Source organism: Diabrotica virgifera, chromosome 6 (assembly GCF_917563875.1).
Source record: "Diabrotica virgifera virgifera chromosome 6, PGI_DIABVI_V3a".
In the NCBI taxonomy this organism is placed as follows: Eukaryota; Metazoa; Arthropoda; class Insecta; order Coleoptera; family Chrysomelidae; genus Diabrotica; species Diabrotica virgifera.
The window spans coordinates 170,342,269-170,370,234 of record NC_065448.1 but is presented as its reverse complement, the minus strand read 5'-3'; the positions used below and the strand labels follow the sequence as shown (position 1 = coordinate 170,370,234).

Genomic DNA, 27,966 nt, shown 5'->3' with positions numbered 1-27,966 from the left:
ATTTAAGAAAAACTAATTACAAGACGCCATCTTCAAAGAGCTCTAGCTCCCTTAGGAAGCATTTTCGGACTAAGTGAATTGGGTTAAATTATCTTAAAATTATCTAAAGAATCTCCTGTCTTCGTTTGTCGGTAGAGTTTCTGGACACCCTGTATATGCCAAAAAGTCGTAATTTAAAAGTAAAAATTGACTGTTTCGGGATTTTTTTCCAAAATCGTCCATTCTCGAGAAAATGAATTTATTCCAACCTTTACGTGCTCACTGTATATTTGTTTGGTCTTTGAGATTGAAGTAAATGATATTTTGGTATTCTATATAATGTATATCTTGTTAGCAGAAATTTAAAGTGGTTCTAATCGTAAAAATATTTTTTGTATGGAACGAAAATTTCATCAAGTTTTCATTCTTTTTGTCTTAATAATTTGAATTTCAGACCGAGTAGGGCCGAATAAATGACATCTTCATTGTTTTAGCGAAATAAAAATATTATAAAGTAAAATAAGTCCTTTTAAATGAAAAAGGGCCGAAATCTCCACTTTTATTGTTCGGATCCCTTTTTTGTAAATGCTAAACCTAACCGTCAAGACATTTCCAACACTTTTTCTCCGATTCTTATCAATCTACCGAAAGAAAACATGTTGAATTCCGATCTGTTTGCGAAAGCCGCTTGGCAGAAACGGCTCTCATGAACCTTTGTGAAAACACTTCAAAACTTTTTAGATCTCTAGAAATAATGCATTAAATTTAATGTATTTGGATTTGGTTTGATATTTCCTGGGATCAGAGACAAAACGACGAAAACCGTGAGGAAGGGATCGGTAAGAAGATTGACAAAGCAGTATTTTAGGGAATTCAGGGCCGAATCCTGAAACTTTTAGCTACTCATATCACTGTAAATGTCAAATGTATTATCAGCAACTTAGTAATTGATGTGCATTGTCATATTTTCTGGAAATATATTAGATTTTCTTATTTCAAATCAGTCACCCTGTATATTTTCGTATATTTTCTCCTTTTTGAAATCCTTAATTATAAACCATGATTATGGGTATTTAGGTATAGTCGAAACGTAAATTTGTCAAAATGCGCAACAAGAAATTTAAGAAAGAAATTTAAGTTTAAGAAATTCCAGAAGCGGCTTCGAGATAAGATACTTTAAAATCCTATTAATAATTGTTTATGGCTATATACTATATAAACTGGCTAGTTTTAGAATTTATTACGTTACCAAAGAAACAGGGAGTGAAAAAATGTGGAGAATATAGGCTAATAAGTCTAATGAGCCATACATTAAAACTTGTGCTTAAAATTATACATCGCAGAATATACAGTGCATTCGTAAAGTGTGGCAACGGTCTATTATCTCATGACTTAATTATTTTCAGAGTTAAAGCTCTGACAGGTCGATTTTTATTTTTAAATTATGGTTTTTTGACGTATAGTACATAATAGTGACGTCATCAATTTGGGCGTAATGACGTCATCGATGATTTTTTTAAATGGGAATAGGGGTTGTGTGGTAGCTCATTTAAAAGGTGATTCAATTCTCTATTGAATAATATAAACAATATCATCATTATTTATACCGAGTGGCCAAAAAAATTATTTTTGAATTAAATTAATTGCCGCAAAAAAAGAATACATGTAATTTATTTAACTCAAAATACATTTTACTGCTGTCAGAAAAGAGAAAAAAAATGTTTGTTTGACAAATAAACATTGCTTTTCGCTTAAATTAAATGTTCAAACTGTCAAGAGGCAGGTGTGTGGCTATTTGACTTTTAATTTAAGCTAAAAGCAACGTTTATTTATGAAATAAACATTTTTTTATTATATGTGGCATCAGTAAAATGTATTTTGAGTTAAATTAATTACGTACATTCTTCTTTTTGCGTCAATTATTTTAATGTAAAAATTATTTTTTAGCCACCCTGTATATATAATGATGTTGATGTTTCTGTTACTAAATAGATAATTGAATCATCTTTCAAATGAGCTACCACACGACACTTATTCCCATTTTAAAAAATCAACGATGAAGACATTACGACCAAATCGATAACGTCACGATTATGTACCTACTATACGTCAAAAAATGATAATTTAAAAATAAAAATCGACCTGTCAGAGCTTTAACTCTGAAAATAATTAAGTCATGAGATAATAGACCGTTTCCACACTTTACGAAGGCACTGTATAAGCTATGCCAAGAGAGAATAAAAGACACACGGTTTGGATTCATGAAATGCATAGGTACGAGAGATGCACTGTTTAGTCTACAGGTATTATTCCAAAGATGCCAAGATATGACTTGCGATATTTACACCTGCTTTGTGGGCTACCAAAAAGCATTTGATACAGTTCAACACCGAAAAATGATGAATGTTCTAACAAAAGCCCAAATGGATGATAAAGACCGGCGTACAATACAAAATTTATACTAGAACCAATCAGCTATATTGCGACATGGAATACTCCTAAATGGATAACGCCTAAACGACATCCGCTATGCAGACCACGTCGTTATTTTTGCAGACAGTTTGAACAGTTTACAGCAACTCATAAATAAAGTAAATGAAGTAAGTAAAAGATTTGGACTACAAGTAAACATATCAAAAACTTAATTTATGATAATGAGCAAAAATAAAATTATAGACGTCCAACTGATTGTCAAGAATACACCAGTGGACCGAGTAAAACAGTATATCTATCTTGGAACAATAGTAAACGAACAATAGGATCATTCACAAGAAGTAAAATGTAGAATAGAATAGAGAAGGCTACGAGTGCATTCAACAACGTGGCCAAACATGTTAAAAGCCACAATCTTAATCTGGAGGTAAAAGTAAGGCTCCTACGATGTTACATCTTCTCAATATTATACTACTCCAAGTTAAATCTTGGACACTCACTGAAGCAATGGAGAAAAAACTTGAAGCCTTCGAGATGTGACTATACAGGCGAATCCTAAGGATATTATGGACGGACAAGATAACCAAAAAGACCGTACTACAAAAAATGGGGAAAGAAAGAGAAGTGATGTTTACAATTAAAAAGAGAAAGTTAGAATATCTCGGACACATAATGAGAAACAGTACCTAGTAAATACAGACTACTGAAAATAATCCTCCAAGGCAAAATATTCAGAAAGTGAGGTATAGGGAGAAGATGAATATCATGGTTAAAGAACCTGAGGTTATGGTTCTCCACAACAATAACTAACATATTTAAAGCATCAGTTAATAAAATATTTATAGCCAGAATGATCGCCAATATTCGAAATGAAGAGGCACCAAAAAAAGAAGAATTATTCATTGAAAATTAGTCGATAAATGTAAGTACAGTTAATATACTTAGACGATAAAGATTTCTCAAGAGAAATTAAATATTTTTTCTACAATTAATGACAAATAAAGCAAGTTCATTAGCGAAACCGAATTCAAAATTATTTTGCACATCATATTTGAAACATTATTTAGTTAAAACATCTCATTTTTGTTGAATAAACTCTATAGATCAAAAGTTATTAGCATTAGTCCATGCATCAATTTACGGACTATTTTGAACATAAATATATTTTTTCACCCCAAGAAGAGGTGGTTTTCACTCCTCAAGTAATTATTGTTAACGGCACGCAGAAGGCCAAAATTTAAATGAAGGGTAAAAGGAACCCAAATTCAAATTTTTGTTCTTTTTTTGGCATATATTTCTTTATAAATTACTAAGTTTTAATATAAAATGTTTTCCTATCATTTAATTATACCTATATGTCAACAATGTATTTTTGTGATTGCTACGCAGACTCCTTGAGTTACTCTTTTAAAAAATGTAGCATTTGCTGTGCAATACCTCAACCCTTTTACTCATTTCCCTATATTTTGCACGACAGCAAAAAATCAATATGTAAGCACATCTCTCCCGCTCACAATACACACGACGGAAAATTCAACATCCACCATGTTATAGACTGATTATGCCTTTTGTGTCAGCAACTCGAGATTCGGATCCGTTGCAGACTGGTAAAGCTTGTTTACATCAAGTTAGCACGTATAAAAGGGACATTCATTGTCCAGTAGAATCGAAAACAAAAAACATCGAGAGGCATTTGCAGAAATGGCGGAACATCAATTTATGCTGTTATCGCTGTGAAATAAATGGTTTAATCGGGAATTCTCAAGAGACGTCGGCAACTGCATCAAGAACGACGTAATGAAATACAACGCCAAGCTAGGCTCAAACTTGTGTGGTGTATTCAAATAAAAGAAAAAGACAATAATTAATAAAGCGGAAACGCGTCGTTAGAAACAAAGCTCGATCGAAATCTGCATAATGAATAACCAAAGCATCCTTTACATAAAAATATTTGCAAATACAAGACAGTTTCTACTCCAGTAACTTTTTGGTCATTCGATTGTTCTTCATTCTCGCTACCACTATTTTTCTGTAGCAATCTAAGAAAAAATATAAAGCAATGTTATAAACAATAAATTATTGTTAAAATTGTCAAAAATGACTTATTTGAAATGTCACATATAAGTATTTAAATTGTAAAAATTATTCTAAAAGTGGATAAAAACATTCAAAAAGTAATGATAATTCTCTTAGAAAAGGAAATCCCACCAGAAGAGTCCCATAGGAAGTGTTTTACCATACTTTCCTGAATTTTATGAGATATTTTCGTAGGTCCAATAAACAACATCTAAAAGTACCTAAATTAGTAAAAAGAGGAGCCCAAATTTGGAGACCAATGAACGAAAGACTTTATTTATTTGATTCCTTTTTGTAAATTTTAAAATTAATTAGCGTTTAATACAATCAAAATTTAACTCTCACGCACAAGTTGTACCTACAACTTCAGTGAGAAACTGAGTTTATTTTGTTATGTACAATTTATTTGCCATAAACTCCATTATTATTATTATATTATTATTATAATGCCTGGAAGACTAGCGTTCGGAAGTAGAAATGACGCTGAAGATGAAATTTTATGATAATAAGTGGAAGTTTATGTGTTTATGCAGGCAAAATAACTCTCAAATTGAATATTTTATAACAAAAAAAGATTAATCATCAGTGGCGTTACAGCTCTTTATGAGATGAAGCCTTCTGAACAATCCTCCATTCAGCTTTCTCTGGCAACTCTTCTCCATGCTCTAATTCCAATAGATTTTAAATCGTTACCTAAGATGTCTTGGTACCTAAGTCCCGGTCTTCCTTTTGCCCGTTGTCCTATCGGCCCTCTTCGGTCAAAAACTTTTCTGACTATGGCATCTTCCTCTTGCCTCATTACGTGCCCTATCCATCTAAGTCTACCTTAATGGATTTTACAACGTCAGATTCTCCAAAACTTCTATACAACTCAAAGTTGTAATGCCTGCGCGACAAACCTTGTTCTTTTATCCCTCCATATATGCTTCTTGGGATTTTTCGCTCAAAATGTTTCAGCAGTTGTTGGTCATTTCATGTAAGTGACCAAGTTTCTGAACCATATGTTAGCACTGGTCTTATTAGTGTTTTGTAGACAGTCAATTTAATTTTTCTAGGTATTTTTGAAGCCGTCTTCTTAAGCCCTAGTAACACTTATTGGCGAGCACTATTCTTCTTTTAATTTCTTCACTGATATTGTTATCTTTAGTTAGCAGCGAGCCTACATACATAAAAGTGTCAACATTTTCCAGTTCTAGGTCATTAATTATTATTCTTGTAGATGTCGGGTTGCTTGACCTAGTGCAACACATAGGTACATTTGGTTTTTTGAACATTTATATTTAGTCCCATTCTTTGTGCAGATGCTCTTAACGACCGAAATGCTTCAGTCAGAGATTTTGTGGACCTACTTATGTCATTTGCGTATCCGACAATGTGTACTGATTTGTTAAAGATAGTAGTATTTATATTAATACGGGACTCTCGAATTATTTTTTCTATTGCCAGGTTAAATACATGATAGCCCATAAATTTGTCTTAGTCCATTTTTACAATGGAAGGGTCTTGAGAAATCTTTTTGATTTTTACCATGTTCTCTACTCTTGTAAGTTCAGTTAATTGGACAAGATGAAACGGTATTTGATAATTTTCCGTAACAAGTAGAAGTTTACCTCGATTAGCTGAGGTCCCCGAATATGTGGTGGGTGTCGACGCCAAACAAGAGTTTTTCAAGAATCTGTCTCAGTGTAAATATCTGGTCCGTTGTTGGTATATTATAACGTGCACCCCACTATATGTTCAGCGTAGGGGAGAAGTCTTTTGTACAATATATTCCGTTCATTAACGGTAAAATATTGCAAAACCTGTAAATTTTAAAGAACCGCTTGGATTGACATAAAATTTGGCATACACATAGCTAACAAGTCAAAGAAAAAAAGTGATATTGTGCCAATATGTGCTTTTGCCCCGGGGGTGGTTTTCACCCCCTCTTGTGGGTGAAAACATATTCGTCCAAAGTAAGTCAGGAAATGGATAAACTGGCTAATTTTAAGTAACTTTTGTTCTATAGAGTTTTTTCACTAAGTCAATACTTTTCGAGTTATTTGGGAGTGAATATGTTCATTTTTTCAACAAAATAACCACGCTTTTAGACGGTTTTTCGCAAATAACTCATATAGTAAATATTTTGTCGAAAAAGCATTCTTAGCAAAAATATAGCCTGTAAAAACCTAAAAAAATGGTGTATATATCACGTCTTTATACCTAGTAGAAGCAGAGTTATAGCTAATGAAAAATAGGTTCATATTCGTCAAATTCCAAATAGAATACTTTAACGTGAAATAACCAAAAATGAAGCACATTTTGGGGAAAACTCATTACAACTTATTTAAAGTGTTTAAAAGAAGCTTCATTTTTGTTTTATAAAAAAATTTCTAGCATCAAAAATAAACAAGTTACGCTCAAAATAAAGTCAGTCCCTTTTTGCTTAGGTAAAAAAAATCGAGAAAATCATCCCCTAATTAGTATCTTAAATAAACTTAATCGTTACGACTTCACAAGTTTCTTGACTCGTGTATGTATTGTTTATATGAACTGTAAGTTTCATCGGTTCAAAGTCTTTATTATTGAAAGGGCTGTAGTTAAAAGGGGTTGAACGAGTCACTGATCACGAATGTATGCAAATTTAACAACACCAAATCTTAATCAATTTTTGTCTTAACAGAAAAACAAAAAAATACATGATATTCAGAAAAGCAATGCTGACTTTTTTTGTTTTTCGAGATTTTTGGTATCTCTAACAATTTTTAAGTTATTTTGAAAAAAAGCATATTTTTCAAAATTAAAATTTTTAAAAATTTTATTTTGAAACCAAATTTTTTCAAAAATAAGCACTTTGAATCGATGAAGCTTACAGATCATATAAACACAACATAAATAAAATAATTTGTGGAGCGGTAACGATTAATTTCATTTTAATTTGCTAATTAGGGGGTGGTCTTCCCGATTTTTTTTGCCAAAACAAAAGGGACCAACTTTATTTTGAGCGTAACTTGCTTAAATTTATGGCTAGAAACCTTTTGTAAAAACAGAAATAAATCTATTTTTAAACACTTTAAAAAAGTAATAATAGGTGTTCCCCAAAAAGTGCTTAATTTTTTGGATATTTTACGTCGAAATATTATACCTGAAATTTGGTGAATATGAATCTATTTTTCATTGGCTATAACTCTGGTTCTACGAGATGCAGAGACCTAACGCGTACACCATTTTTTTTTTTACTTTTTTATAGGTTATATTTTTGCTAAGAACGTTTCTTTCGACAAAATACTTAATTTTTGAGTTATTTGCGAAAAACCGTCTAAAAATGTGTTTATTTTGTTGAAAAGTGAACATATTCACTCGCAAATTACTCGAAAAGTGTTGACTTGGCGAAAAAGCTCTATAGAACAAAAGTTACTTAAAATTAGTCAGTTTACTCATTTACTGACTTATTTTGGTCATATATTTTTTTACCCCCAAGAGAGGGTGAAAGTCACCTCCAGGGCAAAAGCACACATCGGCACAATATCACTTTTTTCTTTGACATGTAAGCTATACGTACGCCAAATTTCATGTCAATCCAAGCGTTTCTTTAAAATTTAGAGCAAAAACCGTGAAATAATGTACTAATACGTTGGACAACACTTTATACATGCCATGTTGAGTAGAGTGATGCCTTTACAATCATAACACACCATCATATCTCCCTTTTTTTGTAGAGGGCTCAGTACACCCAACTTCCAGTCGGCGGGTGTTTCTTTTTGTTGAAAGATTGCAGTTATCAGTTTACGCATGTGTTTCAAGAGGGTATCGCCGCCGTTTTTGGAAAGTTTGGCAGGGAACTTATGCGAACCGGGGACTTTATTATTTTTCAGTGTAAAGATGGCTTCTCTAATTTCTTCTTTGGGGGGGGGGGAGTGTTTGCCGATCATCTTCATTCATTTGAAAGATTCAAATAGAAAATTCAACATCCACCATGTTATAGACTGATTATGCCTTTTGTGTCAGCAATTCGAGATTCGGATCCGTTTCAGACTGGTAAAGCTTGTTTACATCAAGGTAGCACGTATAAAAGGGACATTCATTGTCCAGTAGAATCGAAAACAAAAAACATCGAGAGGCATTTGCAGAAATGGCGGAACATCAATTTATGCTGTTATCGCTGTGAAATAAATGGTTTAATCGGGAATTCTCAAGAGACGTCGGCAACTGCATCAAGAACGACGTAATGAAATACAAAGCCAAGCTAGGCTCAAACTTGTGTTATGTATTCAAATAAAAGAAAGCGACAATAATTCAAAAAGCGGAAAAGCGTCGTTAGAAGCCATTAACAAAACCCGGTCGAAATCTGCATAATGAATAACCAAAGCATCCTTTACATAAAAATATTTACAAATACAAGATCGTTTCTACTCCAGTAACCTTTTGGTCCTTCGATTGTTCTTCATCCTCGCACTACATTCTACCACTACTTTTCTGTAGCAATCTAAGAAAAAATATAAGCAGTGCCTGGAGGACTAGTCTTTGGAAGTAGAATTGACGCTGAAGATGAAATTTTATGATAATTGTTTATGTGGGAGTTTATGTATTTATGTAGGCAAAATAACTCTCAAATTGAATATTTTATAACAAAAAAAGATTAATCATCAATGGCGTTACAGCTCTTTATGAGATGAAGCCTTCTGAACAGTCCTCCATTCAGCCATTCTCTGGCAACTCTTCTCCATGCTCTAATTCCAATAGATTTTAAATCATTTTCCAGGTTGTCTTGGTACCTAAGTCTCGGTCTTCCTCTTGCTCGTTGTCCTATCGGCCCTCTTCGGTCAAAAACTTTTCTGACTATGGCATCTTCCTCTTGCCTCATTACGTGCCCTATCCATCTAAGGCTACCTTAATGGATTTTACAACGTCAGATTCTCCAAAACTTCTACACAACTCAAAGTTGTAATGCCTGCGCGACAAACCTTGTTCTTTTATCCCTCCATATATGCTTCTTGGGATTTTTCGCTCAAAATGTTTCAGCAGTTGTTGGTCATTTGGTGTAAGTGACCACGTTTCTGAACCATATGTTAGCACTGGTCTTATTAGTGTTTTGTAGACAGTCAATTTAATTTTTCTAGGTATTTTTGAGGCCGTCTTCTTAAGCCCTAGTAACACTTATTAGCGAGCACTATTCTTCTTTAAATTTCTTCACTGACATTGTTACCTTTAGTTAGCAGCGAGCCTAAATATATGAAATTGTCGATAACTTCCAGTTTTAGGTCGTCAATTATTATTCTTGTAGGTGTCGAGTTGCTTGACCTAGTGCAATACATACATTTGGTTTTTTGAACATTTATATTTAGTCCCATTCTTTATGCAGATGCTCTTAACGACCGAAATGCTTCGGTCAGAGATTCTGTGGACCTACCTATGTCATCTGCATATCCGACAATGTGTACTGATTTGTTAAAGATAGTACCATTCCTATTAATATGGGACTCTCGAATTATTTTTTCTAATGCAAGGTTAAATAAGAGGCATGATAGCTCATCACCCTGTCTGAGTCCATTTTTACAATGGAAGGGTCCTGAGAAATCGTTTTGGATTTTTAGTATCTTAAATGTAATTAATTAATATCTTAAATTAGTATCTTAAATGAACTTAATCGTTACGACTTCACAAGTTTCATCTTGTATTTGAAATTTGGTGAAAATGAATCTATTTTTCATTGGCTATAACTCTGGTTGTACGAGATCCAGAGACCTAACGCGTACACCATTTTTTTAAATTTTTTATAAGCTATATTTTTGCTAAAAACATTTTTTTCGACAAAATACATAGTTTTTGAGATATTTGCGAAAAACCGTCTAAAAATGTGGTTATTTTGTTGAAAAATGAACATATTCACATTCACTCGCAAATAACTCGAAAAGTGTTGACTTGGCGAAAAAGCTCCATAGAACAAAAGTTACTTAAAATTAGTCAGTTTACCCATTTCCGGACTTATTTTGGACATACTTATTTTGGACATATATTTTTCACCCTCAAGAGGGGGTGAAAGTCACCGCCAGGGCAAAAGCACACATCGGCACAATATCACTTTTTTTCTTTGACATGTAAGCTATACGCATGCCAAATTCCATTTCAATCCAAGCGGTTCTTTAAAATTTAGAGCAAAAACCGTGAAAGAATGGACTAATTTGCAAAAATGGCGGAACATCAATTTATGCTGTTATCGCTGTGAAATAAATGGTTTAATCGGGAATTCTCAAGAGACGTTGGCAACTGCATCAAGAACGACGTAATGAAATACAAGCTAGGCTCAAACTGGTGTTGTGTATTCAAATAAAAGAAAGAGACAATAATTCATAAAGCGGAAACGCGTCGTTAGATGCCATTAACAAAACCCGGTCGAAATCTGCATAATGAATAACCAAAGCATTCATTAGATAAAAATATTTACAAATACAAGAAAGAATTTAAAAGTGGAAAAAATCGACCGAAACATACCCAGTCTGTAGTCCAGTAACCTTTTGGTACATCGAATGTTCTTCATTCTCGCTACCACTATTTTTCTGTAGGAATCCAAGAAAATATATAAAACAATATCTGGAGGACCTGTCTTTGGTATTAGAAATGGCGCTGAAGATGAAATTTTACAATAAGTAATTGCACTAGATAGCACTATGGTTACATATTTGTTTGAAAGAGTGACAGCCTTACCCCATAATAATTGTTTATGTGGTAAGTTTATGTATTTATAAATGTAAAAACTTTCCTAACTACGGCATCTTCCTCTCTCCTAATTACATGCCATGCCTATCTAAGGCGTGCTACCTTAATGGATTTTACAACGTCAGGTTCTCCAAAACTTCTATACAACTCAAAATTGTATCGCCTGCGCAACAAACCTTGTTTTTTCCCTCCATATATTTTTCTTGAAATTTTTATCTCAAAATGTTTCATCAGTTCTTGGTCATTCGGTGTAAGTGACCAAGTTTCTGAACCATATGTTAGCAGTGGTCTTATTAGTGTTTTGTAGACAGTCAATTTAATTTTTCTAATAGGTATTTTTGAGGCCATCTGTCTTCTTAAGCCCTAATAACACTTATTGGCGAGCACTAATCCTTTTTTAAATTCTTCACTGACATTGTTTTCTTTTTTCAGACTTTTTAAAAATTTGTCACCTTAGCTAATAAAACATATAATAGGTTAGCTTACCTACTTACTGTTAAGGACACACAGTCAATAATTAAATTGTTTTCCTTATTAGTTACTAGTAGTAGTAGTACTACTACCTAGTAGTAATCTAAATATATCTTATCGGCCTATCGTTTCTGCTGAGTGCGCGACAAGATCATTCGGTTAATCAAAATTCGCTAAAAAAGCGCGGCTAATATTCAAAAGTAACGAGACAAATTAATAACCGATATTGCCGGCTATCGTGTAAACAAAATACCGAAATATTTAAAGTAACGATATATATAATTCTCGGTTTGGTATTCGGTACTTATGGTATAGTAACGAGTATTAGACCAAGACCAAGACTGACCAAGACCAAGTCTCCTCTTGTTCTTGCATTCGGGCAACACTAGATAGAACGATTGTTACCTATTCTTTCGAAAGAAAAAAAGTTAGCTTACCATATAAACAATTAGCAAAATAATTCTTAAATTAATTATTTTATAATAAGAAAAGAACATACAGAGTGGGCCAAAGAAAACAGTCCACCTAAGGGGACACATTTTTACGGTACATACATTTGTCATTTGTCAACCCCCTCCCTTCCACTTCAACACCCCTTATTTTTAAATAGGGAGTAGGGGTTGTGTGCTAGCTCATTTAAAAGGTTATTCAATTCCCTATTCAGTAATATGAACATTAACATAATGATTTATACAGGGTGTCCAAGAAAAAAAATTTTAATTATATTATTTGACACAAAAAGAAGAATGTATGTAATTTATTTAATCCAAAATACATTCTACTGCTGTCACAAAACAGAAAAAAATGTTTTTTGATAAATAAACATTGCTTTTCGCCTAATTTCAATGTTCAAGCTGCCACCCATAATCTGCCTCTTTGTAGGTTGAATATTGAATTTAAGCGAAAAACAATATTTATTTGTCAAATAAACATTTTTCTCTATTTTCTGTCAGCAGTAGAATATATTTTGAGTTAAATAAATTGCATATATTCTTCTTTTTGTGTCAATTAATTTAATTCAAAATATTTTTTCTTGGACAACCTCTATAAATAATTATGTCGATGTTTATATTACTGAATAGGGAATTGAATAACCTTTCAAATTAGGTAGTACACGAGCCCTATTCCCTATTTAAAATGAAGGGGTGGTGGAAATGGAAGGGAGGGGTTTGACAAATAACAAATATATGTACCGTAAAAATGTGTCCCCCTTAGATCAAAAATCAACATGTTCCTTCATTTCCTTAAAATCTAATAAATACTGCCAAATATCGAAGTGGACTGTTTTCTTTGGCCCACTCTGTATACTCATGTACGTGAATGTAAGGATTGAAAAATAGGCAGTGATGTTTGCTAATACTATTTGTTACTGGTACTGTACGTTGACTTATTACGCGAAATAAAAACAGAATATCGGAGAGAGATAACAAATAATCAAATGTTGGATGCTGAAAGGTGATAAAAACGGTTTACTTTGGGTAAAATAGTAGAAAAAAGGAATATGACTAGTATTATTAGAGATTACTAATATTATTAAAGCTTAGTATTTTGAGGCCCATTGGCTCTTAAAACACTATAGTGAGATAATTCACATATCGATTTGATCGTGGATCTACCTTTCTCTGTCTTGGACTGCTATAATGTATGTCCTAAAAGTTTTGGCACAAAATATTTATTGAGTTTTTTTGTTAACCTGGGAGGAGTCGCGCTCGCCTATTTATTAAATTATATATTATTAAATATGTTATTAAATTTAAATCAAATTTCTATTTTATAATATTTTTATTTACATGTTATGTTAAAAGATCTATTTCTAACAATGTTAAAGCTGATTAGTTTTCACCAAAACTGTAAATTCCACAAAAAAAATCAAAAAAATAAAAAAAAATTGAAAAATAATTTCTATACATTACTACGGATCTTCCTCGAGACACCTACGAGTGGAAAGCAATGTTGAAAAATGTTTCATCAAAGTTATCACTAACTTAAACTGACTTAAATTCTAACTAATTATCATAAATTACAACTCAATTCATAAAACTATACTATCAAATTATGTGTACTGGCCCATTCTTATCTATTAGACGCAAATTTCTTGGAATGTCTGTTCTCGTCTTAATCCCGTCTTAATCGTTCTTCATCTTGGGCTTCTCAGCCTCCATGATAAACTTTTCTAGACAGTAAAGCCCAAAAATCCGCTACTCGGCGAGCCTGCGCCAAGTTTCGATGATTATCGTTTTTGGGAACAGAGGGTATTACGTCCCTTAAGTCTTTTTCGATATTTAAGACCATTCCTGCTTATTTCCAACGATATCGTACTCATAGAAGATCTGTATTGACGAACCCATCCTCTAGCTTACAATCCAAGCTGGATTTTTTGCTCTTCTCGCCAATTTCTCTAACCTCTGTGCAGTAAATGCACATGGTGTTCCACATTTTGATACATTCTTACATTAAGCCATAGTATTCCCTGCTCGCACTCCGGTATTGGTCTATAAATGGTTTTGCGTGAATTGTTTTCATTCTCAAATGTTCGACAGATTTTAGTTTTGAGTATCCGCTCAACCAACTTGTAGATACGGAGACCGGTCCTGCATCGATAACTATAATGTCGTATTCAATGTGGGATCCGAATATTTTTAATATTAACAAAGTTTAATATAAGTTATAAATTGTAAATCTCAGTGATATATTGAAATAAACTGTAAGTGTACAAACTCTTTACATAATATCCAGTTAAATTAGCATTAAAGTCAGCAAATTGCAATTATTTGTTATTGTTGTCAATAAACAAATCCAGTTTTACCAGAAAAATAATCGGTTTTAGTAAAGACCGATATTTTACCTGTTTGAGCAGGTGTTCGGAGTCGGACTTACTTTTCACTTAACGTTTATCGAAATGAATTCAAACATGGAATCACACAACAGTTCTACAATACAAGACCATCAAAGTCAAATAAACGCATCACAGTCATACTCTTTGGCAGTGTCGAGAGTGCAATTTCCTTTAAAGTCACAAGCAATTAGCTTTAGTGCTTTAGAAAATACCAAACTTCAAGACTACCTTCTCCCACTTGGAAATATATTTCAACCGAAAAATATAATCTTCTCTTCTAGATTATCTAATAATCGCATATGTATGTATTTATCCAATAAACAAATAGTGGATGATTTTATGAATAATCATGGTCAAATAGAAATACAAGGTGAAATTGTCAGAGCAAGAAGGTTAGTTACACCAGCGGAACGACTTGTGCTCTCCGGCGTATGTCCTTCAATACCGCACGACTTGCTAATCAATAAGTTACAAAAATCGGCAAAGTTCCTGTCTCCCCCATGACATTCCTCAAAATTAGTGCTTCTATGCCTGAGTATAATCACATCCTTAGTTTTCGAAGACAAATCTATATCAGTCCTCACAGTCTAACACTACCATAGTCATTTACTCTTGTTTTTGACAACACGATATATAGAATATTCATTTCTCAAGACAGTTTAGTTTGCTTTAGATGCAAGAATCCAGGTCACATTGCATCACACTGCTCCCAACCATTAGCTCAACTAAACTCCAACCAAAACAATGAAGCATCGGTATCCAGCGCAACAAATATATCTTTGCAAACACCCAATGATACAAATCCTTCTCAGTGTGAACAAATGTCTATTTCTAATGCCCCGGAGATACCGAACAGAGTAGATGCATCAAATAAGGACAGTCACATAATTAATCAACCAAAACGTAACTTTGATGAAATTATTTCACCTGAAGCAGATCCATCTTCAAAAGAATATAACATTTTTCTACCACCTAAAGTCCAAGCTAAATCTAAAAAAGCTAAAATTAGGTCAGCAAGCACATCTAAATGCTCATTTTCTCTCTTACTTGATCCTGCTAAAAACTTCATAGAAAATCACCCTCTACCTTTCGCTCTAAACTTTGATCAACTTAACATGCTCCTAACGAATATCACGGGATCAACAGATCCTATACCCACAATTTAAGAATATACCACAGACCTATCAGCTTTGTCCCCTATGCTCAGTCAAGTTTATCCCCATTTAAAGGAAAGATCCATAAAACGAAAATTCACGTTCATAAAGAAAAAAATAAATAGCTATCTTGGCAGTGAGGCATCGGACTGGGAAAGTGACACATCTTAATTAAGCCAACATTAAGATTCAAGTTTCTACTTCAAAAGAATATTGATGGATTTTTCATCGTCTTGCTATGCTCCTACACCTTACCCTGAATTCCAGCATCTATACTGCAGAGCTCTTTGGTTTGTTTAAAGCCATCAAAAATGTATATATTAAAAACCTCCCTTGCTATCCAGTCCTTTCCGACTCTCTTAGCACAGTCAAAGCTATGCAAAATATATACCATAAACACCCCATTGAGAAAAGAACCAAGGCCGAACTAATGGAAGCTCAAGAAAGTTTTAGAAGAATCCACTTCCTGTGGATACCATCCCACATAGGCATTAGTTCGCGTAACGCTATCACTAATGATGCATCAGAAAGAGAGTGTCGGAGTGTCGTTAGCGATCTAAAAGTTCATTTCAAAAATAAAGTGTTAGTGCGTGGAATTTAATTATTGCTCCAAAGGTTTAATTGTCTACAAATTGTAATTCATTTTTACCAATTTTTGATTTAATATTGTTACAAATGTTACAGAAATGTCGCTAATAACCTTCGTGTGGATGCGACTTTGTCTTAAAAAAAAACTTGTAGATACATTTTCTTATTTATAATTTATACCATTTGTTAAAGCGAAAACTTCAAAATAAATAAATCTTAACTGATAGTAGACAAAGTAAACAAGCTTTTGTTTTCAAAGGTCACTAAAAACTTTGTGCAAAAACTTTTAGGACATACGTTATAAGCATTAGATCATGGCCGATAATTCTCCTACAAAAGAAAAGATGCTATACCAAAATTGTTAATTTAAGGAGAAAGAATACATGTAAGTATTACTGTGGCAACAAAGAAATCTGTAAAACAGCGTTTCTGAAAACACTACAAATTAATCAAGAAAGAATTGATATCATTGAAAAAAGTGAAGAGGAGTTTATTGGAGAGTTACGAGAATATAAAAGTGGTGGACTAAATAAGCTTCAAATGTAGAAAAATGGGGACACCACTCACCAACACTGTGGTATATATACTCAACTTTGCAGGCGATCAAGCAATAATGGCTCAAAATCATAATGATTTAGTTACGAACCACATAATGGTATACTTTACGCCCGCGTGGGCATAAGAAATTATTGCAATAGGAAACGACAAAAATTAAACATTTACGCATTCAGTATTATTTTCTGCCATCCATTGTTGAAATTTAGCGTATTGCTTATCGTACGTTTCTTTGGATTTTTTCGGTAACGGATTCTCAGTCGCTTTTTCGGCCTTTTTAACTATTTCTTCAGAAATATCGAATTTTTCTTGCATTCTGACTTTTTTTTTGACAACGTCAGATAGAAAAATTTGGTTTCCGTTAATAACATATTGTTAACCAACATCACTTTCCTAGCAACAGTACTAAATACCTGCTGCGATAAAATATTACTTCTAATTAATATAAAATTAAATTAAAACTTTAATTGATGCAATAAACCGGTATGACATAAAGTTTTGTATGCATCACGTGCAATATTAGATGTTTATACCCTCGGGCGACATATATAAACTATAACATTTTTGCGCTTATGGTATAAACATCTATTTAATGCCCTTGATACATAAATAGCTATTGTTGTGTATTCCTAAAAAGATCTTTACAAATCTGACAATTAATATACTGATTATTTCCTAGAGAACAAAGAAACAAACTGGTTTTTTTTTGCTTATAAACAACATCATTAATACCGTTTTTTAATAATGACGTCCCATTTTTAACGAAAATTTTATTTGAGATATTTAATATAAAGCTTGCTTATTAATATAGTGAACTATCCAGAGCCATGTTCGCTTATAAACTTTCCGGCATAAATAAAGATCTTGTTACAATGATAATAATTAGAAAATAATGTTAACTAGCATATTTTGCTTCTATTATTCATGAGAGTAGCTTCAAGATAAAGTGCTTTTAGAAAAATTGCAAAAATGCGGTGTGGTATTATTTACGACGTACGAAACTTTAGGTAATAAATTTACCAATTTCTGTATACATCTTATCGTTGCTTGGAAAGTTATTTGTTTTGATTAGATTTATTGCTTGTTTGACCGTCGAAGAGAACGGTCGGATTTTAGTTCGGGATTTAGGTGGCAGCAATCTGCTACCAGAAATATGTTATTTGCTCAATATGTTATAATTTTGGTTGTAATAGGAATAATATAAAATACAGGGTGTAACAAAAAGCAGGTTATTAAGTTAGGTCACACATTCTGGGACCATAAATAGTTCGATTGAACCTAACTTACCTCAGTACAAATGTGCACATAAAATAGTTAGAGCCCTTTGAGGTTTCATAATGAAAATCGATTTTTTTAAATATATCGAAAACTTTTAGAGATTCTACACTCACGGGCACAAAATTTCGCCATCCAAAATTTTTGAGTAAGTTTAACAATCTATAACTTAATTGTTTGTACTTCGATTTTCAATATTTTTGCATCAGTTTGTAGGTACATGTATTGATGTCGGTTTTTATTATTCCGGTAGCAAAATTTTTTGCTTAGATGGCATTATACGGGGGTGAATGAAAGCGTTGTATTTTCTCCTATATTTAAAAAATTCTGTGGAAAAATTGGAGGGCTGATTTTGTTTCATACTCCTTTGTATTATCCTGGTGGTATCACCAAGGTTTTCATCTTCGAATTATCCGAATATCTCTTTTCTTTTAAGAGCTGTAAATATAAACACTGATTTGAAGGTTTTCTTAATTAAAAATATCAAAGGCACTAAAATTAACAAAACAAAACAAAATTAACAACAAAACAATTCAATAGCGGGTGTGTTCACCTAAAGGCACTAAAATTAACAAAACAAAACAAAATTAACAACAAAACAATTCAAGAGCGGGTGTGTCCACCTCTTGTAGCAACGACTGCTCGCAATCTGTTTGGCATCGAATAAAGATGTGTTATCATTGCCTGGTGAATAGCCAAAGGTAACAGAATCATGAAAATTTGAATACAGGGGTTTTGAGGTATAACCTATATATTAATGAAAATATTTTGGTCTCTCTGTTACTTCCGGTTATACTCGAAGTATATAGTAACTTCGTTTTTTTAAATGGGACACCCGGTATATTTTTACACTTTTGTATTGTGCTCGATGTCTTCTATCTTAAAATATGAGGTTTTGTAATATTACATGTGCTTGTGATATTAGGGTAGTTTAAAGGATAATTACGGTTTTTTATAAATTTTGTAGCAAACTTGTAGCACACCCTGTAGAATTGTACTGATTTGATATCAAAAACTCCATTTATGTTCATGTGATTTTAAATATAGTCTACATACTACTATTAAAAATTAATAATATAGCGAAATGTTTAATTTTAGTGTCAGACGAAATATAGCGAAATGTTTAATTTTAATTTTAGTATCATATAGACTCGGAATGAGTATTTTCTGAGTTTTCCTAAATGGAATACCCTGTATTTTTGTAATGTAATGAACTGATGCAGCGACTATCGCACCATCAGCCTAATGAGTCATGTATTGAAAACGTTTCTTAGAATCATTCATCAAAGAACATATGGAAAATTGGGGAAAAATTGAGGAAAGAATCTCAAGTACTCAATTCGGTTTTCGCTGTGGCCTTGGAACGCGTGATGCACTATTCGCAACCCAAGTTTTAATTCAAAGATGCAGAGATGTAAATCATGACGTTTTCATGTGCGCGATTGATTTTGAAAAGGCCTTTGATAAAGTTCGCCATGAAAAATGCTACATATTCTCAAAACTACCGGTCTGGACGGTAGGGACATTAGAATAATCGCAAATTTGTATTGGGGCCAGGCTGCATGTATTAGGGTTGCGAATCAGTGCTCTGAAGAAGTAAAAATCAAGCGCGGAGTTCGACAAGGCTGTATATTGTCACCAATGTTGTTTAATCTTTACGCTGAAACAATTTTAAATGAAGTCTTGGAAAACGCAAAAGAGGGAATACTCATTAATGGTATGCTTATGAACAATATCAGATACGCAGATGACACCTTGTTGCTGACTGGATCAATTGAACATTTTCAAGCGTTATTCAATCGAATGGTGGCATTCTGCGCGATATATGGACTCAAACTCAACGCAAGAAAAACAAAGTTTATGGTTATTAGTAAACAGGCAGCCGTAAATAATAATAACTATAACGTAACAATCGGTAATGACTCAATTGAACGAGTAAGTAATCTTGTATATCTGGGTACTCATATTAATGAAAGCTGGAACCCTAGTACACAAATAAAAAGTAGAATTGCCAAAGCAAGAACAAGTTTTATGAAATTTAAGAAAATCCTGTGCAGTCAAGATCTAAATTTGGAACTTCGCATAAGAATGGTCCGATGTTATATATTCCCAGTACTACTTTACGGGGTTGAAGCATGGACACTGACAGAATCGCTTTTAAAAAACCTAGAAGCATTTGAAATGTGGGTCTACCGCCGTATTCTGAAGATCAGTTGGGTAGAAAGAGTCACAAACGAAAGGGTTTTGCAACGTTTGAATAAAAGTTGCGAAGTAGTGAACACGGTTAAAAGGCGCAAATTGGAATACTTTGGTCATATAATGCGTCACCCAGAAAAATATGACATACTTCACCTTGTCATGCAAGGTAAAATAATGGGAAAAAGAAGTGTGGGCCGCCGTACAACTTCTTGGCTTAAAAACCTACGCCAATGGTTTGGGAAAACTAGCACTGAACTATTTCGTGCGGCTGTAAATAAGACAATGATTGTTAATATGCTGCGCAACATGACAGCCAACGATCGACAAGCGGTCTCGGCACCTTAAGAAGAAGAGAATGAAATGATATTGTATAGTACTTTTTGATTTCTTAAACATTCCCTATACCTAACTGCTTTAATTTGTAAGTTATTCGTAGTAATTTAATCCAAACAATAATTGCAACAAAAATTACGTGAAATTTTATTAGTTTTGCCGTGAAAATATTCAATCATAAATAATTTTTCGAAAATAAACACATATTAATCTCTACTGACCCTTAATTTATTAATACTCGTTGATATATCAAAATACCTACGTAGTTAAAATTGTTGGTGTGTTTAATATTAATGTAAACATACAATGGACATCTTGGATATTAAAGCACCCTAATATGTCTGTGTAAGATATTGGCATTGTAGCGACCCGGTCCGGCCGTCACATGTAACACCGTTGCCGTATCCTCTATTTTTTCATACTATCACGTTACAATTTTTTGTGATATTATATTTGTGTGTGAAATGTATCATTTTTGTGTATTTTAGGTATGTTCTAATATGTTATGTATATATAGGTTTTTACTTGATTATTTTAAATCATTGTGACGTTTTACTTGCTAGAAACCTTGTAATATTGTGTAATGTGTTAAAAGTAAGTAGTTTTGAAACACCAATTAAGTAGTTTATTATGTTGTTGTTTTCACCAATTTTGAAAAAATGTGAAAACATTGAATTGTCCACGTCCGTCTGTCCGTCCGTCCGTCTTGATCACTTGTCCGCGGTCAGACAGACAGACGAACAGACAACCTAGGTCTAATTTCTCACTTTTAGTACTATCCTTGGATTATAAGCTTTAATTTGACACCTCATTTGTCATTATACCTAGTATAATGACGGAGAAGTAAATATTATTATTCTATTATTCTTGTAGGTACATTTAAGATTTATTGAAATTATGAAAGAAATATATAGAAAACAGCATGTCAACACTGCGACGCACAAACATAAAAATTCAGTATCATTCAGCTGTGCCGGCTGTGCGTTACATAGGGTGCTTTAATATCCAAGATGTCCTGAATACTTTACCTTGAAGGATTACCTTCAGTAATCTGTATTTAGTGCCGTTTCTCATTATGTGTCCGAGATATTATAACTTTCTCCTTTTAATGGTATACATCGCCTCTCTTTCTGCTATATTCTAGATTAACCTGTATTTATTTTCAAAAAATTATTTATGATTGAATATTTTCACGGCAAACCTAATAAAATTTCACGTAATTTTTGTTGCAATTAATGTTTGGCATAAATAACTACGAATAACTTACAAATTAAAGCAGTTAGGTATAGGGAATGCTAAAGAAATGAAAAAGTACTGTAAAATATCATTTCATTATAATACTAAAATACAGGGTGTTCCATTTAAGAAAACTCAGAAAATACTCATTCCGAGTTTCGATCAACCCTGTATACTAAAATTAAACATTTCGCTATATTAGTAATTTTTAATAATAATAGACTATACTGAAAATTACTTAACATAAATGGAGTTTTTGATATCAAATTTGTACAATTCTACAGGGTGTGAAGTTTGCTACAAAATTAATAAAAAAACGTAATTATCTTTTAAACTACCCTGTATAATATTACACCTTATATTTTAAGAAATAAGACATAGACCAGTATCCAAAAATGTAAAAATATACAGGGTATCCTATTTAAAAAAACGAAGTTACAATTAAGTTCCGGTATAACCGGAAGTAGCAAAAAGACCAAAATATTTTCATTAAATAGTTCATACCTCAAAACCCCTGTATACCAATTCTCATGATTCTCTTACCTTTAGTTCTCGAGATATTTATAATAAGCCCTTTATCTGCCTCACCCTATATACTTTTGGATGCATGTATGCAATGCAAATACAATTATGCGTTTCCACCAATTTTTCTATTGTAGACTTTATCTCGAAGACAATGCAAAAATTTGCAAGTCGATAGAAGCTGTATTTATCTAAAATTCCATTTATTTTTTCCTAAATTAACAGGAATCAATCAATGCAGGAGTATAGGATGAACTTTTTTGTGTAAGTGAAACACCAATCCCGTTTACCCGTCAATCCCACCAATACTGTTTTAGTCAGCACTAGGCTCGGGAGTGTTAATACAATGTAACGTATAGAGTTATAGAGTATCTACTCTATCAACTCTTTAATAATGATTGCTCTAGTGAAGCTACATGTTGACTGAATGAACCTGAATCGAATAATGAATAAGAATTAATGTTCTTTCTTATGGGCAATATGTTTTATAAAAAACGACGAATCTGATACTTTGATCGGCGATAATAATGCAATTTTATACAATAAATTAAATAATCTTTGTAGGAAAAAATTTCGTTAGTAAACTATACAGGGCGTTAAATATATTGTTTACTATTTGGATATAAAGTATGAGTATTTGAAATCAAACATCCTGGTCTATTTAAAATGTTAGGTTTCATTAAAAAAACTTCAAGCTGTTTGCATAACGGTGATTCAATCAGACAAATTTAGATTTCTCTTAATAATTACACAGGTTTATAAAAAAAATTAATCTTGGACTATTTGACGGAACCATATGACTAAGGGTTTTTGGGGTCACTGATCACAAAGCTGGGATCCGTTGAGCTCTACCACGTCAGGTAAAGGTCATTTCAAGGTCAAATCAGGACAAGCTAACAAAACTTATTAAACAGAGCTCAACGGACCCCAGTTTTTTAATCAGCGACCCCAAAAACCCCCTAATTTACTTTTTCAGAGCGATTGTGTCGATTTATCTTGATTTGACCTTGAAATGACCTTGAGCTAGACGTGAGAGAGGTCAGCTGACCCCGGATTCGTTATCAGCGACCCCAAAAACCTTCTTATATACCTTTTCAGCGGGATTGTCGATTTATCTTGATTTGACCTTGAAATGACCTTTACCTGACATGATAGAGGTCAACGGTCACCGGATTCGTGATCAGTAACCTCAAAAATCCCCCAGTCATAAGGTTTCGTCAAATAGTCCAAAATTATTTTTTTTTGTAAACCTGTGTTTCCATCTGCTATTATCCGTCGCAGTTTGTCGATGCCGCTTTCGAGGAAACCAAGGCTTTAACGGCCAGTGTAGTTAAACATTTAAAGACCTAAGTCCTTAGTACGAAGTAAGCAACAACAAAGTAAGATACACGCGGCAGAGATGAGATATTTACGAAGGGTATACCGAGTAACTCATCTGATAATAACGTAGCAGAGGAAGTGAAGAGACGAATATTTATTGCCAATAAAAGTTATCATGGCTTAATTCGGCAACTAAGATCAGACAACGTCGCAAGGAAAACAAAATGCCAAATATACAAAACCCTAATAAGACCGGTACTCACATACGGCTCAGAAACCTGGACACTCACTAAAAGAGAGGAAACATTGCTAGCCACCTTTGAAAGAAAAATCTTGCGACACATATATAAGGGCACAAAAGAAAATGGAATTTGGCGAAGAAGGTACAACTTTGAACTATACGAAATATACCAGGATCCAGATATCATAACATTCATTAAAATAGGACGGCTGCGTTGGATGGGACATGTAGAAACAATGGAAGAAGGCGAAATACCAAACAAAATATTCAAACAGATGCCAGTAGGAAAAAGAACAAGAGGAAGACCGAAGCTGAGATATTTAGAACAAATAGAAAATGATATAAAAACCTTAAAAATAAAAAACTGGAGAAAAAAAGCACGAAACAGATCAGAGTGGAGAAGAATCCTGGAACAGGCCAAGACCCAGAAAGGGCTGTCGAGCCAATGATGATGATGATGATACCGAGTAACTAAAAGTGATTGGCTAAGAAACAATGTTCTCAAAAGATGAATCAAAAACATGAGTCGATAGCAGAGTATATTAAAAAAAGCAGTTGGTGGCGTCATCTGCAGAGACTAAAAAATGAAATACCGGTCAAAGTGATATGATCAACTAAAGCACAAGGGAAAAAGAAGAGAGGAAGGCCTGTGGAGAAAACAATATAATAATGATAATTAATAATAATGAAAGCAATGTACAGGGTGTTTCATTAATAATTGTCCATATAGTAACTGGAGAAACCTTAGCACAAAATACAAAGATTTAACCTAAAACACTTAAATAAAATGTGGTTCCTTACTGAGTTACAGGGTGTTTTATCTAAAAATTTAAAAAATATTTTTGTTCAGCATTTTAAAACTATTCAACGTATCCTTTTCATACTTGGCAGAAAGTATAGGTACTATACAAACTACTAAATTATGTTAAACAAACGTTTCTGGCTATTACCAGAGGCGTACGACGGGAAAAAGTGAATGATTGACCCTTTCCAAATTCTACGCCACTGGCGGAATTGCTATTTTAGTTTAATTTTTGGGTTCTCCAATACTTTCTATGAAAATAGTATTCTCTTCATTCGTAACGATAAAGTCATTAGTTTTCGAGATCTTTGAAGTTTAAAATGAAACGACACGGTTATTTTGATTAATGTATTGTATCGCTTCACTTTTCATTTGAAATATCTCGAAAACTAATCATTTTATCGTTACCAATGAAGAGTATATTATTTACATAAAAAGTATTGGAAAATCAAAAAATTACACTAAAATAGCTATTTCGTCAGTGGCGGAGAATTTGGGAAGGGCCAACCATCCACTATCCCCTGTCGTACGCCTCTGGTAGTAGCTAGAAACGTTTATTTATCTGAATTTAGTAGGGTGTACAGTACCTACACCTTCTGCCAAGTATGATAAGGATACGCCAAATCATTTTAAAGTACTGGGTACAAATAATTTTTAAATTTTAATCATATGAATCATATCATAAATTAATCAAAATAACTGTGCCGTTTCAAATTTAACTTCAAATATCTCGAAAACTAATGACTTTATCGTTACCAATAAAGAGTATATTATTTACGTAGAAAGTATTGGAGAATCCAAAAATGACACTAAAATTCCTCCAGTGGCGTAGAATTTGAGAAGGATCAACCATTCACTATTCCCTGTCGTACGCCTCTGGTAGTAGCTAGAAACGTTTGTTTATCATAATTTAGTAGGGTGTATAGTAGTCGCACTTTCTACCAAGTATGAAAAGTATACGTCGAATAGTTTTAAAATGCTAAGCAAAAATAGTTTTTAAATTTTTAGATAAAACACCCTGTAACTCAGTAAGGAACCACATTTTATTTAAGTGTTTTAGGTTAAATCTTCATATTTTGTGCTAAGGTTTCTTCAGTTACTATATGGACAATTATTAATGAAACACCCTGTATAGGGTAATACAATGTTATAGCAAACCTTGACATAAAGAAGTTATTTGAAGAGAAGCAAAGGTAATGGCACATAAAACATATATCTCTTAAAACAAGTAGCAATATTAAATTTCTCTCTCTTCATTCTCATGATTTAAAGTTCCGTCTAGAAACCGTGCGTGCTGTTGTCAAAGGTGCGATTTTTAATTTTTTTTAAATTTACACAAAGCTAACACCTTATTCATTTACAGCCATCACTTTTGGAACCATTTCAGTATTTATCTTACACTATCGTAAATAGAAAAAATAAAACTACAATTATCTGGATTAAACTTAAGGGGGTAGGCGCACAATCTTGGTCCAATGCTATTTAAATGCATTCATTTTTTTCAAATCCTGAGAAAACTAATAAGTATTTTTGAAAAATTTAAACGCTTAATGAAATATTACCGAGGGCCGCAAGTCCCTGAAAACTTCTATATTGTTTATTAGTTACAGAGGTGACAAAAAAAGAGAAAAAATTAAGTGTCATTTTTAATTTCAAATAGCTCATTCAAAAGAAACTTTTTATTTATTCTAATAGGCCTGGATCCCGCGTACCAAAAAAAGTAGATTAATAGCAAGCTGAAAATTTGGTAATATCTTAGCGGTGTCTAGTCGGACAAATTTTGATGTATGGGAACACTGGAACAGGGGAAGTTTTAATATGTGGAAAAGGTTAAAAATTTGGAACGTCAGACTACGAAAACGTTCCATGTCTTTGTCGGACAGAACTTCCAATTGATTTGTTACCATTTCATTAAACTCTCATGCAAAAATCAGACTGGTGTTTATCACCAACTGGGCATTTTAATAGTGGAACACGAAGAACATGTCAAATGACAGGAATCATGTTTGTTAGTAATAGCAGTCTGATTTTGGTATGAGAGTTTAATGAAAGGGCAACAAATCAGTTGGATGTTCTGTCCGACAAAATACATGGGACGTTTTCGTAATCTGACGTTCCAAATTTTTTAACTGTTCCACAATTAAAACTTCCCCTGTTCCAGTATTCCCGTACATAAAAGTTTATCCGACTCGACACCGTTAAGCTATTAACAAATTTTCAGCTCGCTATTAACCAACTTTTTTTGGTAGGCGGGATCCAGGTCTATAAAGGACTTTCGGCTCTCGCTAATAATGATATATTTAATTCTGCGTTTAAATTTTTCAAAAATATTTGCTATTTTTTTCAGGATTCGAAAAAAATTAATGAATTTAAATAGCATTGGACCAAGATTTTGCGCCTACCCCCATAAGTTCAACAGTAAATACTTAATTAATTTGTTGAAACTAAAGACTACAAACAAGGTTTTCCCTGTTTCAGGATATAACAATGAAATAGAAGTTGTAGTTATATTTAGAACTCAATAATTATTAATTAGGTAACAGTAAATTTAACGTTTCAAGTAAACGTGTTAAAATTCAAAGTTGAATTGCATTTATGATTTATGAATTTTTAGTCCATCAATGTAATTTCTTTTGTCTTATTTTTATTATAGGCTCAATTTTGTCATAATTTGAAAGACATTAACTAATATTATGTATTAATCAACTACATGTTTGATAGTTAAGTGTCATATGTTAAAAAATCACAACATTTCATAAGGTAAACAATGTACTAACCTAAGAGAATACCCAAATAAATCCAACATAAGAGCATCTTGAAGAAAATTGGCTAAAAACCTCCAAAAAAGTCTATATCGGCCGAAAAATCGCGTATATCGTCACACTGTATATTCCCACGACCTTTTTTCAGTTACGACATTGATGTAGAGTCCGGATTGTTGACTTGGTAAGGATAAGATCAGCATGTTAACATCATTCTTGAACGCGCCTTTTCGGGTACAACGTCTCGCGGTGTCAGCCGCCGCCACACTGAGAGCGTCGGGATGCTGATGCTGAGTCTGCGCATCTTGCCACCCCCGAGGGGGCGGCGACCCTTTTCGCAGATGGACTCACTATGCCCACTTCAACTACTTTTTTATAGGATTGCAGCGCACCGGTCGATTTTTTACTCTTTAAACATTCCGTTTCAGGTCTTATTTAGTACAAAAGCAATACTCTCGTACATACACGGTGACGGCGTAGAGATGCTG

The 27,966-nt window shown here is 33.2% G+C and overlaps 1 protein-coding gene across 3 annotated transcripts in view; it reads right to left on the bottom strand.

Annotated features, from left to right (window-relative positions):
- LOC114329496 (cell adhesion molecule Dscam2) overlaps nt 1-27,732 on the bottom strand; it is a 1,422,998-nt gene extending 1,395,266 nt beyond the window's left edge. For all 3 annotated transcript variants that reach the window (XM_050654329.1, XM_050654330.1, XM_050654331.1), the window contains exon 1: nt 27,494-27,732. In XM_050654329.1, coding sequence (XP_050510286.1) covers nt 27,494-27,530 — 37 coding nt within the window. In that variant the 5' untranslated portion in view covers nt 27,531-27,732. The remainder of the gene's footprint in view (nt 1-27,493) is intronic.
- Between the last annotated feature and the right edge of the window lie 234 nt (nt 27,733-27,966).